The 21,406-nt window shown below is 31.7% G+C and overlaps 1 protein-coding gene across 1 annotated transcript; it reads right to left on the reverse strand.

Annotated features, from left to right (window-relative positions):
- Positions 1–5,860: 5,860 nt before the first annotated feature.
- On the reverse strand, positions 5,861–19,410 carry LOC148599719 (fibronectin type III domain-containing protein 2-like). Its single transcript, XM_088558602.1, has 7 exons — positions 18,906–19,410; positions 10,894–11,205; positions 9,468–9,749; positions 8,777–9,070; positions 7,573–7,767; positions 7,124–7,216; positions 5,861–6,784 (listed from the first exon to the last, which is right to left on the reverse strand). The coding sequence occupies exons 1-7, from the start codon at positions 19,210–19,212 to the stop codon at positions 6,429–6,431; spliced, it is 1,839 nt and encodes a 612-aa protein (XP_088414728.1). The 5' UTR covers positions 19,213–19,410; the 3' UTR covers positions 5,861–6,428.
- Between the last annotated feature and the right edge of the window lie 1,996 nt (positions 19,411–21,406).

The raw sequence follows: 21,406 nt of genomic DNA on the forward strand, positions 1-21,406 counted from the left end.
ATTCCCTAATCTAGTGAGTCAAGAAATTGTAAGTCCGATTACGTTGACATAGTTGGTTTTAGTTCTGATAGATGATTAAGTTTCACGAATTTAAGATACAATGTAGAGTGCACAGAGAGGCTGATTTCAGGTTGACAGGAAGTTACATTCAGTGGAACTTTTCAGGATTTATAGATTTATTGCAATACAAATGACTGAATAGTTCCGAATGAAAAAAAAAGCTCTATGTAGAGTAAGCTAGTTTCGTGTCGTATCACAAAACAAATAACTTAACTAAAAAATACAAATATTGATGCATATTTGAAATGGGGTCACAGTGAAACACACGACGGAGGTCAATACAATTTAAATTTTGTATGTCTTTATATTTTTATAAAGAATAAAAATTTACTGTTTTAATTAATTACCTGTTAAAACTACTTTAAGCGATTCATTTAATTGTTTTTAAACATGAAAACTGAGTTTTCAACGTAACGATTAAGCGCGATTCTGTCAATATCGCAAAAAAATAAAATATATTATAGTTGTAAAAGGCAATTACACAATAACCAAACTAATAGGCAAATGGAAATACAAAAAAAATGTAGTATATTTCATGTCTTTGAAAGTGTGCATTATTAATGAGTTTTATAAATGCACTGGAACATTCAATATTGCACCAATGAACCAAGCTTTTACTAGAAACCCCCTCCAATGTGTCAAGGAGATTTTGGATCTGTGTATCGTGTTGCTTTGTTTTATAATATAGTCTCCTTTCTGAAAAGTTGAAGAAAACACATATATATTCACTTTGACTCGAAGATGACAACCGGTGTTGTTCAGAAAACAATACTGCGATTAAGTTTCTGATACAAAGTAAAACTCACTAGATTCAGCTTTAATGTGTCTTCTGCAAAACTTAGAAACTTTTTACTGTTTTATTTATTTTTTATGAAACAAAAATGCCTTGGGATTTTAACAGTTATCAAATTCAAAATTTCTGATACGGAGGTCCTTGTGTACCCTTCGTTTATCAAGTTCAAGAACAAAGAGACACTTCTTTAGTTTCGGAGATAGATCAACACCTTAAGATAACTGTATGTCGTACGTCTGGTTTTGATTTTAATTTGTATTTTATATTTTATTTTATTCAATCCTTTACGCAAATAAGTTCCTAACTCTTATAACAACACATGGACCGTCGGTAACTCTTCCGTTTTTAATTTTTCATTTAATTTCTGTCCCTATCATCAGCGTAGCGTTTTTAGTTTCTTTTTCTCTCCTTGTAATATCATAGGGATATTGGTAAAGACTTCAGTCTCAAGTCATTGTATGTAATATACACAAACTAATGTAAAACGTTATGTTTGAAAAGTTTCTTTGCGAGATCATCTTTTCGAGAAATTATGAATAAAATCTTTTGTATATGTTTTCTTTGGAACATTTAACCGGTTGTAATTCGACAGTGGCCATGGCAAAACTTCTAGTGACTTTGAACTAGTCAAATATGTATACCACTTATGTGTATCAAATTGTCCATGGTCTGATATCAAAATTATCTAGCCGTCCTTAAAGCACATGTTTGTAAACAAATAATATGGAAATTAATATTTTTATTCCATTTTTACTCACAATGTAAGCATTAATGAAATGTGGCTTGTATTACTACATTCGTCGTATCGCTTAAAGAGTAATCAAGGGAACCAAGGTTATAGAGGTAATCAAAAGAATGTAATCCAGGGACAAAGACCCGACATGGAAAACAGACATACACAACAAAGAACATACGGTAACTAAAATCATACATACAAAGTAACAAAAGCAAATGAGCAACTCGGACTCCACTAAAAACTAGAAGCATGGACCAGGTGCACCGGTAGGGTAAGCGTCCAAAAAATATTCTTTCAACAAAACAAAGCATCACATAATAATTCCTATTTCATAATAAACAATTTCCTGACGGTTCGCTATAGACTGCGATAATAATATGTTATCATAGTGAGCATTACACGAATATATTATTCGCGTGTATATTTTATTTTGTAAACGGGTCCAATAGGGATTTCAAAACAACATGAACAAGTAAAATAAATAGCATTGCCTTATATCTATACTAAACTGTATCACAATATATTTATTTGATATATCCATTAATAAAGTAATATTTTGTTGATCACTAGGAAAAGTTGGCACGCCATTTTCTTCGATAAATTTCTCGAATAATTAATACAAATTCTCATATCTGTGTTTTGAACCATTGGGTGTTAACGTGAAGTATATCAAATTTCGTCATTAGTTACTAAAAACAGCATTGTGGACATGAAAAGAATCGAAACAAGCCCGAAAAATTGTATTCACGTTGGTTTACCCCAATTTTGCCGCGTGCAGTTTATTTTGGAAATGGAAAATTATATTTCTATAAGACAAACGATTAATCAATTATTTTGTCAAATTGTTATTTCATTAAATTGTTTTCCTGGCTTAAGTCATTTTATGCCTTTTTGTTATCCCAGTTTTAATTCTTTTGTAGTTTGCAATATTGTTAATTTTTCATGATCCCTTCTATGGACATCTACGCATTTCACACCTCAAGTATTCCATATTTTCTTAATCGCATGAGGACTTTCTGAGGACAAACATTCTGATAATATCTTTCGTCAGTTTACAACATTATTTTTGTGGTTGACATTTTCGAAAGCAGATATAGCATATGACAAATAAAAGTTTACATAACAGATGTACAGTTTGATTATGAAATCAACTGAAAGATCAAACCATAGTTGCAGTCAGAATAAGAATTTTCAATCTTTTCAAAAATGAAAACAAACTTTAAATTAAACACTAACAGACGAATATGCAATTTCTTAAATATAAGCAAAAATTCCTTCGTGCCAGTAAAAGACAGTTTCAAATCCATGTGAAAACACACGTTCTAACAAGAACAATAAAAATGACAAAAAATATATAAAAATATAAAGCTCATACCTTATAGTTGCAAAGCTAGCGAAATGACATACTGTGAAAGTACCATTGTTCTTGGGGTACCAATTTTCGTGGTTTTTGTGGGTAGGACAAACCACGCAGTTTGGTTCCCAACGAATAGTAGATTCCCATTGATGAGTGTACTGAAAATTTCAAAACCACGAATTGAAGAATCCACGAACTTATGTTTCTTCCCTGATCTAAAATTGGTATCCACGAATTAAAGAACTTTCACAGTATGATCAAATAGGACTCAAAGCAGTTATCATGCAGTGCAGTAAGTTCTGTAAATTGTTTAAAAAATTGCAAGATTGCTGTGATTACGTGATAAAGTGAAGTCTCTACACAATGTTATAAGACACCGTCAAGTGATACTGAGTATTTCATAGTTAGAGGGAGACAATGTATGTCGCTGCTCAAAATGAAGTGATTGGCAGTGTGGTGGGCATGTTTTTCAACTGACGATCGGAATTTCAATGGAGCATAAATGCTTAGGCTGATTTTATAGCCGATTTGATAAAAAATAATGAGCATAAGTTTTATCCTTAAAACTCATCCACATCAAAAGAACTTGTAAATATGAAGTAAGCATCATGTCTTTACCTACTCATAGAGGTCGATAAAAGGACAAATCCATTACTAAACTTTACGAAAAATGAGATGTCTTCTCGTCGTATTGTCAACTTTCCTTTCATTAATGGCACCAGCTTTTCAACGCCTGCTATGGATGGAGTTTTTATATTTAGGATTCCGTCAAATGTGAATATTTGCAGGTATCTTTTACTGCGAAAATGTAATTAAAACTGATGACAAACAGAACCATTTGTTTTCTGTGGTAAATTTTATTTGTTCTCAGCTTTATTTTTAAAAATAAAACAGTACAACATTTGATTAGTACAACTACAAAAATTAACATTTCGTTCAATGAAAACGACAGCCTGTTTAAAATAAAATAAGGCTTGAAACATTGTCAAAACCAACTATTTTTATTACAGTTATTTGAGGAAATATAGATACATACAACATCCAGATATCAATTTCGAAAGCAAATCCATACACGGACGATGACAGAGGCAGAAAAAAAGCCAACGGAAGAAACGATGCTTTTTCAGTCTACATAATTTTATTTTTAGGTATAATGTAACTATAGCTCTTTCAATATACAGATAACTTGTCGATGTCACAAAAACATATGAAATTAGTGTGTAAGTTATGTAATGTAATGTAATGTAATGTAATCATCATTTAAGACTAATTTTACACTTAAGATTTTAGTTGAAAAAGGACTGCTGTATCTTAATATATATACATATATGTATTATGTGGCTTGGTACAGTATTTTAGTTTGACATAATAAAAGACAAATTATATTCTGTGGTTTTTCACATGCATACGATACCTCCCCTCTGATATTCATAAAGAAATACCCTTCTAATGAAAGATAAATTGCAACGCTTTTAATTGAGCATATATAAAACTTTTTTCATCCCTGTATTTTTTTCTTTTCAGGGATGTTTCAGTTGTGTGTGCAGTTTTGTTTATTTATCATCATTTATTAAGTGACTTTATTGTATTAGTGTTTTATGTGTACATGTCTTATCTGCTTCCTGTTTAACATGTTGGCCATGCACTAGGATTTTTATGTTTCTGAATTCACCCTGTGTTATGATGTTGCGGGCAACACGTAGTAGATATTTGGTTCACAATTTGTCCTGTTATAATAGATAGGTCACTGTATGTAAATGTAGAAAATGACAACGCTTCCAGAAAAAGAAAACAGATATCAAGAATCTAACATATGTACGAGTGCAAGATAGGAAAATCTCAGTAACCTGAGGGTAAGATTCAAGCGCTTTTTAACGAGGCTCTGTCGAGATGTAGAACTAATATATCTTACCCAAGGTTGTCTGAGATTTCCCAATATTACATGAAAAAAATGGCTGTTTGTTTGTTTGTTTGTTGTTTTTTTTTTTAGAACTTTTAAACACATGTTCGATATTAGTACGATATGATCGTTCAGGAACTCTTTATGGGTGAGATAAGGATAACTTGCACAGCTGAAGATATGGATGTTCTTGTCTCTTTAATGACAAACCAGTAAGTTTAAATTCAATGGTAATATTTCGTTGGCTTTGTGTGTGTTTGTATTTATCGCTTTTTTTTTTCTTTTTTTTTTTTTTTTGCCTTTTTTTGTTTTTGCTCTTGTTTGTTTTTTTCTTTTGTTATTTTATTTTTTGGATACGTTCCTTTTTTTTTCTTGTATGGTGATTTTGGTTTTTATGTGTTTTTGCACGAAGTATTTAAAGCCAACTGATGTTTACCTAAATATGGTATTAAAGGCTTTCTGGTTTACTTTTCAAGTGTGTTGATCACCGATGCATTATTTCCTTATAGTGGTAGTCCTTGTTATATAGTTTGTGGTGCTATATAATTGTATTATATATTTTATACGTTTTGGGTGGTAGATGAAGACAGGTCGTTCTCACGTTTCTGTTTTTAAGTACCATTCTGTGTAAAAATCAGGCAATGGGTGGCATATCATATTTCTCAATTTGGTGTTTTTTCCCTCAATTATATTCAATACATCTAGAAAACAACTGGAAAGTCATTAAAATTTATCCTGAAGTATCTGTGACGTAGATATTTTTTGACTGCTTATATAAAAAGTGCGGGAACATTTTTCGGCCATTTTTCCATAGTGCATTGCATCTAAATTTGACCTATCAATATCTTTAAAAGGCAAATTTTACAAACATTTTGATGATTATTTCTGGAGGTTATCGGGCATAAATACTTGATTAATGCAATAAAATCTCAATGTTTTTTTTTCTGTCATGTGCCACACCTTATACACATTTTGCCTGATTCTTAGACGGAAAAGTACATAACTGACAAATCATAAAGATCACTATTTATTAAAACATGAAAACATGGATATACATAAAGAACATAAAAACTCTAGATTTAATGCAAAACAATAAGTTAAAATCATGAAAAGTGTCGCATCCATGTACGTATGGTGTAATTTATTTAAAAGTAGTTCAAGACTTTAATTTGTAAAGAACGCTTTATTTATTCAAATTTAGTTTAAAACAAAAAAGAACATATAGTTTTCCAAGTCTAGAAGGCATAACTTTATGTTTTATATGCAGAATATACCGTTAAAACATAATTTACATCATATTCAATTGGTTCTTGCTAGATCACAGTCAAGATCTATGTTTTAAAGTCAACACTAATGACTTTTCGTTTACTTTTTCGTATTAAATGTTACATGTTACTTCAATGCACATTTACTTCATTTATCGTAAGTTGTTCACACAACTTAGCCTGTTCTTAAATGTTGTAGAAAGTAAAAAAAAAAATCATGTTTGTAAAAATGATTGTTTTCTTAAAAAAAACTTCTCCTCTTTTATCCAGTAATATCTATTTAACAACGTAGTCACTATTACAGTTACATTACATGACTAAATAGGCGGGGATGCACCACCAAACGACTGTGCAATATGACTGTTCGGACGACTCATGTGCTGACCTCCGCCCATATTGTATTGGTTGAATATTTGTCCTTTCGGTATTCCTCGAACAACAACAATGTATGGATAGTCAGGTTCTACAAGATTGATTCGGACAAATTTTTTGTTTGATTCAAACACTTCAACAAGTTCCCATCTTCCACTATACACAAGTTGGAATTTCCTGTACAGAATTCTGAAACCATCGACAGCAACTACTGGGTTGTCCCAAGTGACATTCAATATTGTGGTTCCATTGTTTTCAAAGGTAACTCTCTTGACCTTGACATTTGGTGGTATGATAGGTACTACAAAACATCAGGTTAAAGGTCAGTTTTATACAATTGAGGTGACTTTACAGCTTCACAGCATCAGCAATTAACATCTCTCGACATATTTCACTTGAACTCATTTTCTTATTGATAATACTTTATTTTCATACTTCTGAGAAAACACATAAAGTTTTTTTGTTTAAATTTTGACCTTTTAAAGTTGCGGCAAAAAGCAGTTGCAGTTAATGTTTAAAAGTCTTCAAAGATATTTTGATACAAATGTATAAGTTTACGTACTAGACAAAATTATTTTAATGAACAATCAACCAGGAAAGACATAATATATTGTTGTTAATGAATAATCAAAACGTATACCCTTCTTCGGCGTTCTGTAAGTGGTAATTGCTGCATCGCCAAGTCCCACCTTGTTAACTGCAGCCAATCGGAACACATGAGTAGTGTCATCATCTGTAATATAAGAATCAATTGTTAATTTACGCTTTTGGAGAAAGGAAGTTCATAACATAAGAGTATATTGGGACCGTGATCACTGAGAAATGTTTTTAACAAAAATATGATTTTTGCTTTTGACACAAATAGTTCTAATGATCTCAATAAAAAATACGGCCGTTATACAGACTAGGATTGATGAAAAAATTATCAGAAATTTTGATATCAAAAATGTAAACAAATGCATTATTCGAAAAGAATTAAGACAATATACTATTTAATGTGCAGCAAGTTATGTGGAAAATTCAACGGAATATATTATGTACTCAATGATATAGAAGTTCATCGATTTCAGATACTTAAATTGTGCTTACCTAAGAAGTCTGACGTCCATTCCAAACGAGTTGGACTAATGTATTCAGTCCTGTTGGCGCCATTTTGAACACCCCATATCAGAGTGTAGTTGAGCAGGTTTCCATAAGTGTGAAGAGGAGGTAACCACGTAAGTCCTATTTTTGGTGGTTCCTCTCTGATGATCATGATCTGCAACTGTCTTGGTTCAGATGGTGCTAAAATAAAAGAAGTTAAGTAGATTTCAAGTAGGCTGATTGATCATTAAAAAATATCTTAGCAGTTTTGATTTTCAACGTTTAAAATGAATTCATTGTTTTGTTATTTTTAAAGTTCATAATACTATTACTACAAAATTGCTGATATGAACAAAGGAATATTTATGTTAATATAAAGCTTTACCTCAATTATTGTATCAATTTTTGTTTTGCTTACCGTTGGATACTCAACAAGAAAATACCCTCGTCATAAATAAGAAAGTCATATCTGAACGTACATATGATCCCTTCTATTCCTATGAAATTTAATCAGAATCTCATGAGCGGTTTCGGAGGAATTGGAATTACGAAAGATGTGGACAGTCAAGAGGGTGAATTTTCTATATTACCAAACACTTTCTTTGCGGGAGGTATACTGTCTCTGTGCTAGTATTTCTGTAAGTCGAAATGTTATACCTGATGTTTATTTTAAGGAGGTAAAACTAAGGAAATCAGAGATACGATTGTATCATATTCAATTTCAACAAAGCCTATCAAGCATTCATTCAAAACAGAATCAAATCAGTCCAAGTAACTTAAATGCTTACATGGGATTGATGTCACAACAAATCAACATTATACAAACGTCTCAGAATGGTACGACTCTATTCGCTACACTGCTCCATCGGATCAAATATAATATTGATATGTTGTGACATGCATCATTAATTTGATCCTTTATCCTACATAATAACATCTAAAATGAACTGTCCCGTACTACCATACATCGTGTGCTAAGTTACGGCCCTAGATTAATCCTACGAGGAGGAATGACCGGCCAGCGAAAGCTATATTTTTTATATAGCCTAGCTGGCCGAGTGGTCTAGGGCGCTGGACTTAGTGCAGGCGGTGTTGCCATAGATGTCACAACGGTACGAGTTCGAGTCCCGCGTTGGGAATTTTTCAGACCTATATATATATATATATATAATAAATAAACACTTTATTTGTATATTTGAACTTGATTTACCATCAGCCAGGGTTTCGAGGGCAATAACTGGGCCTCCTCTGCCAACAGATTTTTTGGTGAATGCAAATGCTCTGAAGTAGTATACTTGGGCTGGAGTCAGTTTGGTAATGACAGTTTCAAATACATCGGCACCAACTCTGTGTTCTGACACATCTGTGTATCTTACGTCAGTGTAGTTGATAAGGTAACCACGGATGATTCCATCCCCTGGTTGTGGGGGTGGTGGGGTCCATGTAACTTTCACTGCTGTCTTATTAAGTGCAACTCCAGTGAAACTTTGTGGGGCACGTGGTACTGAAAGGGAAAAATACTTTGAAGAGAATTCGACCTTTTTTTTTTTTTTTATTATCAATTTAAGCTTTTTAATAAACAATATTATCCACTTGAACACGATATTCCAAATGACCACCAATAAAACTTTATGTCTGGATCGTTTTTGATAACTATACTTTTTTCATAACTTCAGATAGCAAAATCTATTAATTTGTTTTCATCAAATCTTGCAAAAAGTGAATATTTAGATTAATCATCCATAAGAAGTCTCAGGAAAACTTTCTCGCTTTAAAAAGTCATTCGTGCATTCGATATTTTTTTTACTAAAACAAAATATTTAAAAAGTATTATTTAATAATGTGCACCTATGTTACAATGAATACACAATATCTTTTAAAAGAGTATGAAGAATATTTACTGAATCTCTGAGTAGCGCCTTCAATTGGTAAACTTCTTATCCCTTCACCATTGTCAGATTTTGCAGAAACTTCAAACTTATAGGTAGTTCCTTCAGAAAGGTCCTTAATTGTGAACGTGTTCTCTGGCGGGGAAACTGTCACGTGCATCTTGTTGATTGGATTTTCTTCATAGTAAATCTCATATGAGACGAGATCTCCCATGGTTGATGGTGGGTTCCACATTAGTGTGATGGTATTTGGTGTAGAACTCTTGACCATAACATTCTGCACTCGAGAAGGAACTGTAATCAAAATAATGAAAACATCAAAAATAGTTAAAATAAACAACACACCAACCAATTTTAAAAACTACTTTTTTGTCGTTATTTGTATGATTGCTTACAAACATTAACAGTCCATAATTAACCATTCGTTAAACTCCATTAAGGATATTTTTCACATTCGAATAATATTCTCAGTAAGTGCTAATGGTGATAATACACACAAATATCAGTACATTGATAGGGAAAAAAACAAGTCATCATGATTATTCTAAAAGGTTTCTCATAAATTGATTTACTATCGAATATCTTGCTTGGCTAATTTATATGAATTTTTAGGCTAATCAATGGTCAGTAGGTAAAACCGTACTCGGAGTACTCAAAGGTCAAAATATAGGTCTAAACTCTCTCGCATGCTTTTTTTCATTTCAATATAATGATTGTATAGTAAAGAGAAGGAGCGATAGTCTTATTGGCCAAAAATTCTACAGAAAATTAATAAATAAAGAGTTGAATGATTTATTTGTGAATTTAGAAACTTGACTGCATCACAAATAAGAAAAAAAAAAGACTTTTGATAATTCTTGCATTGAAAGGACAGAAAAATTGCTTGAAGTTTAGCTATATTCAGATATTCTGTCAAATTTTGTACTTTTTTGTCACTTTGGTGTGTACATACTTTTCTTGATGTAAATATGTCCGAAAAAAAAATTACAATCTTAGCAGTTTTTGATAAATGACGTAAAATTGTGGCACAATCATGACATCATCACTATGAACTAAGGCAACGAAGTGTTGTTATTTTTCCTTATAAATATATTTAAAAACTGTGTTACGAAGAACTTGTATGTTATAACAACAAAGTTGATATTCATAGCGTTATGTCCCTATACCTTTGTTAATTTTAATCAAATGAAGGAAGAAATTTTACTAATTTAAATCAAAATATCATAGTCTTGATATTTGCAGCATTTAATTCTTGTTATAGTTGCAATTAATGACAATACAACTAGACATGAAGGTTCAAAGAATGCCAAGTTGAGTAATATTTCTTAATAACCATATTCTAAAACAGATTTATCAAGACATATATTCTCTTTTACGCAATAAATGCTAATCCGCCAAGAAATTATATACTATGAAAACAATTTTGGTGGGTACGTACTTAAATCTGGTGTTTTCACATTCAGTGGCACGCTTGTACTTTCTGCAATTGATCCTGCGACTGCGCCAACGCGGATCCTATATCGCGAATGAGGCGATAGATCTGTAATCGAGGCTATTGTCTGTGTTGAGTCACATATTCTGAAGACGACTTCGCCTGCTGTCTGCATTCCGTTGATGTCAACAGGAACGAAGTAGACTTTGTATTGCATATTTTCTGGAGGATTAAATGGTGGATCCCACTTAACAACGATGGATGAAACATTGTCTGTTGTGGTTGATTCTACTATCACATTTGTTGGTGACGGTGGAGCTGAAAGATAAATACAAAGGTCACAATATTAGTGAATAATTAAATATTTGGAATTTTTTTGAACAGGAGAATAATATACAACCATACACTTTCAAGGAGTTATTTGCATGTTTTAATTGACTTGATTATTTGGGGCAACATATTTACAAGGCTACATTGTTGTCGTATCCCGATGTCTATTCTTTTACTTTACGATAATGCTAACTAATGCAAATATATTTCACATTCTGCTTTATTAAGTATTGTTTGGGGATGTGTTTAAATTTACTTATTGTCCTTTACATTTTAAATCGGTTTTAAACATAAATGGTAAAGAAAATAAATATATAGTGTTAGATTATTGGAAATGGCTTAGCAATAAAATTGCTAAATAAAGTATGTCATCGATCAATTTATTTAATAATGACAGTACATTCCTTTTGAGAAAAATAAAATTAGTTAATGAAAATGACAATGGTGACATGCATTTCCATGAAAATCAATTACATGCATGAATTTATTCAGGTAGGTAAAATGATCTTTGAGAACTAAACCTTAAATATAGAAGGCTTTTAATCTTTTATGGTAATATTATATTCAAATGTGACGGAGTGTCGTAGTATGAAGTTTACCAACGATGCATTTTATTTATAATTGATAAGGAAATAATGATATATCCATTACCTGACAATGATGAGATTATTTGTGTCATCTAAAATTATTTACTTGTTTATGATAGGTTATTTATGATTTCCAACAATGTCAAAGTAATAAATTTGTAGATTTTTATACGGTTAAATATCGCGGTTAAACACATGACACACGGTTCTAAGAATTTAATTTAACAACGTGAAATGTATAATTAACATGAAAATAAAACTAAAATTTCTTTTACGTTTTACCCTTAGTTAATTTTCATTCATTAAATAGGTATATGACACATTGTTCATTTTATACTTGCATAACGAATTAAATAGTATATGTCGTGTTATTGCTACTAATACAAACTACTAAATATATAAAAATCGTAAAATTGCGAATTCTGTACACGTGATTCAAGCAGTTACCTCTCATCGACAACATTTTCACAAAATACTTGGAAAGTTAAAGATCAAGAGTTAAAGTGCACTAGTGTATACAAAAGAAGTACTCATAACCCAAACTATCGAGAAGTCAAACCAGCACCGATAATTTCTTTCAAAGTATGTCAAACTGCTTCAGTAATATAGCTACAATTTTTAGTACTAGGAATGTTTAAGGTGTTTTAGGGTTTCGATTTTTTTTCGGCAAAAACTATCGAAGTGTAAGCAGGGGATGATTCAATTCATAAAAATACAAAAACATGGTCTAAACGTGAACACGTGAAACAGAGACAAACAACATATAATATGTAGTGGAAAAAGTAGAAAAAAATACATATAAAAACAAAAGATAAAGAAAACAAAAATTAAATCATAAGGAATATAACCAAAACAAAGCTGGAGTTACACCCCCAAAAAGGATAAGCATGTTCTGCTCACGCCAGTGGCACCAGGCATATTGCAAATGAGTATAATCAAGTAAAATCTAGAAACACTATTGAATTGCCACGACACGTATCTAACACTATTCACACTAGAGCTAAATCATCCATTTCAACGAAGTATCATGGTAAGTTTTATCTAAAACCAAGCCCAAATAAGTCAATGGAATGCATGGATAAGAATATTCAATTTCTATGGGTGAACTAATGACAGTCCTAATGAAAGTTTGATTGGTCAAGGGTTGTTCTATTTTAAGTTCCTAGTATGTCCTCCAAAACAACACAAACATGTAAAAATAACTAATTACCTTGAGAGCGATGTTATGTTTAAGGGTATTGGCGCATGGAATCTTTTTTTAATAAAAGTAATTCAACACACACACACATACATAGGTATAATAAAGGCCGTTTTCTTTATCGTTAAGCATTTGGTATATTATTTTAAGAAGATTTTACCTTTACACACTGATGACATTGGTCAGAAAAAATACATTTGAATTTCCCTGTTTAAGTTTACTAATAATAAAGACGACTACTTATACAAATTACACAGTATGTATCACAAAATACCGTGAAAATATTTATATTTGTGGGTATCAATTTTGGTGGTTAGGGAAAAAGGTTGTTTGTAGTTTGTAGATTCTTGAATTAGTGGTTTTGATGATCTTGTATACAATTTAAAGTAAATAATCCTTTTTGGGGGGGAATCAAATTCTGTGGTTTAGCTTGAACACGAAATTCACGAATATTGTAAACCCCCCTGAACAATAATGCGTTCATACTATATAAAAGAATATTCCACTACTCTTAAATTCAAATAAAAGTCGTGATTTCGACAAAGTTATGATGGCAAGTTCAACCACGCATAATGTAAAATGTTGTACTCAGTAAAAGCAAGAAATATTTATGTCAACGACACCTAGTGACATTCCCGTACCTTAAATTAAGGTGTACGGTCAAAATACAAACCAAAGTTTCATAGGAGAATTTGTTGTCGGCTAAGCCAACGATGAGGTAAACTAAGTTTCTGTCAATGCAAATGAATTGAAAACTACGAAAACAGTGCGAGAGAATGGTCGGGAGGACAAGGAATGATTGATTGATTGATTATTGCTTCACGTCCTGTGGCAGATATTTTATGCATTTCAGGACGAGAACGATTGACCAATCGAACAAGCTCTGCTTTGTACTAGTCTGACACACTGAACAAGATCTTAATTGTGTTAGCTCACAGTTGCCCGCAGGTAATCATGTCATCCCACTCGGACACATTATTCTGCTTCCGAGACATTCATTTGTCAATCTATCCTTTAAGTATCGCGTGCTAAGCGTGAAAGACAGTGATTTCCATATGTAATGTCTTTGGTTTGACTCGGTTGTTGATTGACCCAACAATCTCCCGCCACTCCAGAAAAAAGCACTACGAACCCTGAGACCACCGAGACGGTTAGACGGACAGGAGCACAAATTATGTTTCAGTGGAGATATAATCATTCATTATCTTATGACGTCAATCTTAAAACAATAACAAATAATAATTACTAATGAGAAATCATTCAGGACCAGGACACAACTCTGTAATTACATAAGTAACTTTTTGTCTTCAATTCTAACTTTTTGGCAAAAAGCTATCATAGAATTGTTCGTTTAAGCGAAATTATAGTTGATTTTGTGTCTAACTACACTTTTCTGTTCTTATGGATACTAATGTGTAAGTGTTAATAAGAATCAGACAAAATGGGGAAAATCAGAAATGTGCATGTCATAAACCCACATATATGACAATGGAATGTCACTCAAGGATACTCTCTCAATTTGAAAATAATACTATTTAATCTCTGCATCACTGGCTTTACTCAAAACTTTCTTAATAGAACGTTAGAAAAATGAGGTTTTTGACAGAGTTATCTGTCTTTCAAATGCTCAATTTCAGTGCATTTCTATGAAATTGTAACTCAGTGGTCCAGTATGATATGGAAAATCGTCTCTGTTTTCCTTGATTCTGATGGTGCAAATGGTCAAAATGATGGTTTTTTAATGCCATGTTTCACCTACTGTCTGATTTCTACAGGGACTGACACTTAAATGATGCAAATAAAATTACATTATTTTACTATGATATCCAATAATGATCTATAATTTTGCATTTAATTACAAACCAGATAATTGAGACTAAGATCTAAAAAAGTTTATTGGCGATAGAATTTGAAATCTTATTTTAAATAATGTAAGACTCGAATACATGATATGTGTTTGTTCAGTTTTTTTTAGACATGATAAATACTCACGGGATTTAAGTTGCCAAAACAATAAGAAAGTGCCCACTCGTGCGAAAGAATTACACTATTTCAGAAATTACATTTGTGTATGTGTACTGTTGTGAAAAATATTAATTGCTTAATTTAGATTGATAAATGTATAATTCTTGTTTTACTTTATCATGCATAGTAGAGAATGGTTTCATTATTCCAATCACGAACTTTTGTTTATTCGTGTACTCCTCACATCCCTGCTCTAATGAGTTTTTAAGAACCAGGCATGGGTTATCATCACATCCCACGATTATCAATGAAACTATTCCAATAGATTTATTACATATGTTTCTATGTTCGTTTCCTTGATTTTGCATATATCGTGCAATATCTTTTCACTGATTAAAGTGTAAAATTTCTGGCGGGAAATGTTCCTTGTACTTTTTTCTTTAGTAGAAGGTGACCATATTTTAAGTGTTAGTATCTCTAGTGTACTGAAAAACGTCCAATCAAAACATAACTAGTATTTGGGATTAAAACATTCATGAATCACTAATCATCAGCTTGTGCCTGATGTTAAGGTAGAGCAGCAATTTAAGAAACGATTTATATAAAATTCAGACACTGCGAAGAACCGACCGTACAAAAGTTTTTTTTATTGTTACATGCTATATTTTTACGTAACTATAGTCTTTTCTGTTAAATAAATTAACCAAAGAAAAAAGAAAAAAAAAGAATTCTGTAAAGTATCAATTTCTTGCATTTCTTAGATTTTCTATATAAATTTAATCTCAAACACGTAACAGTAACTATCGTAGGACAAACTAAGGCTAGATTATGTTGTCTGTTACTGTTCCTAAATTTGAAGTAGGTGGTTATAGTGGGGTTTTGACTGACATATTTAATCTCCTACCGGTTTTTGAAGACTGTAGTTAACATATAACGAGTATAGATATGGTGAATATGTAAAAGAGACAACAACCCCACCAGGATGAAAAACGTCAGCTAAAGGCCATCCATGGGTTTTCAATCAACGACGAGGAAACACTCATACCACAGGTGGAAAGCCGTTTAACCCTTTCTGATCATTTTCTCATGGTTATAAAACGATTCATGTTTACAGCGTTGAATTGGGAAATTCATAAATTTATGGTTGTATCAATGACTAATAACAGAAAAAACTCGTACAAACACAATACCACAAATGTTTGTTCTATGTGATTGACTAATTGTTTTTAGCAATAAAAATCTGATAAGTATATCTTAATTACCATTTAGTGTGATCATAAGGTAATAATTACCATTTCGAACTGTAATATAATTTGTGGTAATTTTATTTGAGGCATTGTCTACTAAAAACCCAAAGACATGAGAAGAAAAAGTATAAAATGTGTTGCAAATGCCAACCTGAAAAGAACAAGTGTAACGCCCCACAGGGAATATTCTGAGATGGGCCTTTTTTTCAATTTTAGGGGAAAATGTGTTCAGGTAGAATTAAACTGGTCATTTATTTGGCTTGGCCCCTTGATAAGGCACAAAATAAACTGTTTACTTTTCCCTTATGACAGTATTAAGAGATTTCTGCGCATTGAAATTTTTGCAAGGGCCCATATTTTGTTTCAAATACCCCATTGAAATCCTGAATATTTCCATAGGCTCCTATATAAAATCGGATGGCCCATAATGGTCTAAAGCCAGGAAAACCCGTGCCCCAAAATTTACAAAAAACCAATGAGCTGTTGTTCTAAAACACATGCTTTCTTTTGTAAGTAAACAAAAATTAGCATTTACGTACTAATGAACATCTGTTAGAAAAACTGTGTCATGTGTTAAACTAAGACATTTATCAATGCTTGTATAGGATTTCCGCATGATCATGTCAGTAAGTGTCAGACTGTGCAAGAATCAGGCAATGGGAGAAACACGGTATGAAATACCCTACTACTATGACAGTGTAATTTGATAATTTGTACCATCAGAATCGGGGAATTAAACGAGATTTCCCTCATTATTTTAGAACATAAGTTATAATTTCAATTGAAACGCACACAAATATAGAATTTTCAAATTAATGTTTGTCCCAGTTCCTTACAATGACTGTCATTTTAGTATTACTTCCTTATTTTATATATATTGGATTAATACAATCTGATTTCAAAAGTAGTAAAGTCAAAGTACTTATTTACTCATTGCCTTACTATAATAGTATCAAATGAAATAATTCATAATAATATACAGTCTTCTTCAATGTTTCATGATCATACTTTAACTGAATTAATTTCGTCACGACTTACGGTTTAGAGGTGACTATTTATAAAACAAATTGTCATGTGTTACCAACATCAATGTACTAGAGACTTGAAGTTTTATATTTGACATTTCATTTGGAAATAATGTTTAAATTAATGATAAACAAGACTCGTTATTTACATCAGAACAACCTGCCTTTGTAATTGCATGACTGTGAGGCATGTGGGCACTACATGTTCGTAATTATACATGTACATGTTTAAAGAAACACATCACGATGTTATGTTTCGTGAATAATTTAATCTGTCTAATTGCTTAATGAACCTCTATATTTCAATTTATTTATGAAGTGAAGAATTGGTAGAAAATGTGCTTTCGGATTTATGTCTACATCTTAATTAAGGTTTTTACATGTTAAAGAATTATTTAGGTTACACACAAACATATTACTATAAATGCTAAAATGCTATGCTTATTATTTGTATTTTGTATGTGTGCAGAACATGCTTACGTTTATTTCACGCTGTAGAATGCGCTAATGCTAGCCTGTTTGTCGTCCTGTATAATTAATGTCAGTTTTTAATATGTCCGTATAATTAAATTATTTCTAAGAATATTCTGACATGCATTCGTAATGAAACGACATGGTGAAGTTTATTTTTTAATCAACACAGAAATGTATTAATGGGCACATCTCGGAATAAATATCCGAATTCAAGTTTTGATATTTAATCATAGAAGACAAATCCAACATAATTGAAAACAAAAAGAAATTCAGCTATTTTGTTATGACACACATTTAATAAAAATTAGAAATCCTGTTTGTCGGAGTATTGATTTATTGTATATGACATAAATTGAGTGACATCCTTAAATTATGTCATTAATAATAAAATATAGACATTGTTCGTATTTGCACATAAAATGATACTAAAATGCATAAATAAGAACAAATAAAAATGAAATATGTTATGAAAAATTAATAAACTCGGTTAATAAAAATAAGTAATATACACCAAAGGAAAATTGATTTGAAAAAAAAATAGAAAGCAGACATTTGTAACAAGGCATTACAAACGTTTCAAGCCAATGGTACTACTATGTTATAAGGGTTGAATGATTGATTGTTATCTAGGATCAATGAAGAAGCATTTATTGTTTGGTTGTTCCATTATATGATAAATTATGTGTCTATAGATGAAAACGCATTTATTCTTATATTTCTCTTAAGTCATATGTTCACCATTAATTGTTTGTATAACATGAAGTTTCAAGTCACTCAATGCAGCATACAACGAAAAAACGTCGTGAACATAATTTTACTGAAACTAAATGATGCACTGAACGTAAATGTCGGAAACAAGAACTGTTGATATTGGAATAATTGTCTGAAAGTACATGTGTACCTCTCATTACGTTGTGATTTTCCTTTAATGGAATACCGTTGTAAACATACAAGCATTAAACGTGTTCAGAGTATAATTGCTATGGTTGATAGGTCTATTGTAAATCACAGTTATATCAATGTATGTTTTTTGTTTTTGTTTTTTGTTTTGTTTTTGTTTTTGTTTTCTTTTTTATGTTTTGTTTTGTTTTGTTTTGTTTTGTTTTTTGGGGTTTTTTTTCATTTGCTGTTGAACACCAAAGTCATCTGAGTCGATGCAATATTGCTATTCCTTGTTTTATTGGGAACTTACCTAAGGGTGCGTCCGGGCAAGTTCGCATTATTCTGACCAGTTCTCCTGTAGCTTGCTCCATGTCTGCAAGGCGCACCTCAACATCATTGATAAATGAAGAATATGCAAGATTTTGACTCATCATGGATCCTGATGTCATATTTCCTCCGCCATGTTTTTGCCTCTCTTGATAAATAAAATCTAATAATATTTGTCCATTTTGTACAATATTTCTAAGTTTGTTTTCGGCTTGTGAAAACATGTCTTGTCTCCACTGTCCATGAGAAACACTCACAAGAGAAACTAAAATCAAACCAATCGATAGCATGATGCTGTTGCTTTTTTTCTTTTTCAAGGAAATATTTATATATTAACGATCGTGTTGGATTTTTAATTCCACATTATTCCAGAAATGATAAGCGATGTAGTGCAATGTTAGTCCAGACTAAGTAATGACTCTTTTTTATATAACCAGGACTCAGCACAAATTGTCGATTCCCTCTTCCTTTATGATGTTCCCTATAGTGGAGAGCTAAATGAATATAACAAGTCATATATACTTAAATCTTGACGTATTGTTTTCTCCTTATTAGTATGCAAGTGGTATAAGCCCTCAGGGAGAAAAAACGACAATGTTGACTGTCAGGGGTAATTGTAACGGCGATCTTATTTGTATTGTGTGGATATGTTAATTATATAAGATATTCATTGTCCGGATATGTTATAGATAACATGTACATTATAAAAGAGGGGGTTTATATTTTAACTAACAGGTTCTTTATGAAACAAATTGTATTAAATGATTGAATGTTTATCTTTTTATGCTTCATCGGCATGTAAAAGCGTTGACTGTAGCAGATTTTCAATGAAGCGCGCTAGCGTATAAAGTCGATAATCCAATTAGACAAGTGTTACTTGACGGTATGTACAGTAAATGTAATTGCCTAAAAAGCCTACCATATACGATTTCTTTTATAATCATAAATTCACAGCGAATATACAAAGAGGAAAACGGGGTATCCCTGACGTCTTCTATAATCATTAAAATATTACGAAAGGAATTTCAAGCACATGGAATATAATATCAATGATAAAAAGTCAAATGACTAATATAATGACTAATATAGACTTTTATTGACTGATAACTGTATTTAAATTTTTCTTCAAAAAGTCCTAAAATTTGCAACCATTTACACCAGATAATAAACCATGTGTTTATTCCCTGAAAGGTTTAAGCAAGAAAACTATACTTAAATTATTACTTCACACAGCTTTCAAGTCTTCTTTAAGTTTCAGTCATTATAAAAACAGTATGTTCTTTTTGTATCTTATCATTTTCTTGTTGGCTACAATGTATGCAAATTGATCTAATACAATTTTTTATAATAAAAGCTCAAAACGTAAGGAACAGCGCGTAAGATTTGTTCAATGGCTTCAAATGGCATCTTGAAAATAAATTGACTCACACTTTACTTAGCAAGATATTTCATGACGAAATAATGCTTATGTAGAACTGGTTTAATCTGGGATAATTGCGGCTTCATGTCAATTATTAAAAGTAAGCCATCATTCTTTCAAAGAGAACCATGTCGAAAAAATAACGTATAAAGTGAATACATGGACCTTCGACAATAAAATCAAATTAGTATTTTAATCGAATTGCAAAGTCTACAAACAGAAAGTAGACATCTTTAATACAGGACATAAAAAAACACTTAAAACTTGAAACGGCCGCACTAGTATAACGAGACTTTATATGGTTAAAACTGATTTGTTCAACGTGTCATAGTTTCCCTTTCTTCTTGAATCTTCCTGGACTTGACTTTTCATGAGCAATTCAGTTGGTGTTTCTTGAAAATCAAAGGACGCTTACCCTACCGATGCATCTGGTACGTGCTCCCAGTTTTTAGCTCATTTACTTCTGTAACCTTGTATGAATTATTTTAGTTATTTTATGTTATTTTTTGTGTTTTTCTGTTTTACATGTCTGGTCTTTGTCCCTGTATAACATTCTTTTGATTTCCGCTAGAATCTTGGTTCTCTTGATTACTATGTCAAAGAGACATCAACCCCAACAGGATGAAAATGTTAGCCAAAGGCCATCCATTGGTCTCCAGTGACCGACGAGGAAACCCTCACACCACAGGGCAGACTGTAGATGACCCAAAAACATCATAATACACAGGTACAGGGAAAGAGTTGGCCGTATATATTCAAGTGACATAAAAATAAACTAAAAGTGAAAACGAAACAAGATATACAGAAGCCAGTAAGCTAGATACACCTTTATTTTTCCCGCTGGTCTTACATTTTACAGTTGTTTGTTGGTTCGTATGTTTATTTGCCTGTCTCTTCGTTTTGTTTTGTTTTGGTTTTTTTTGTTTTGTTTTCTTTTGTTTGTTTTTTGTTTGTTTTTGTTTTTGTTTTTGGTTTTTTTTGTGTTCTTTTGTTTTGTTTTGTTTTTGTTTTTGTTTTTTTTTCTTGTCTTTTGTTTGTTTGTTTGTTTGGTTGGGTTTTTTTTT

The sequence above is a fragment of the Perna viridis genome, chromosome 13 (genome assembly GCF_037379345.1).
Source record: "Perna viridis isolate PV_CMFRI_1.1 ecotype Kerala chromosome 13, ASM3737934v1, whole genome shotgun sequence".
Taxonomy (NCBI): Eukaryota; Metazoa; Mollusca; class Bivalvia; order Mytilida; family Mytilidae; genus Perna; species Perna viridis.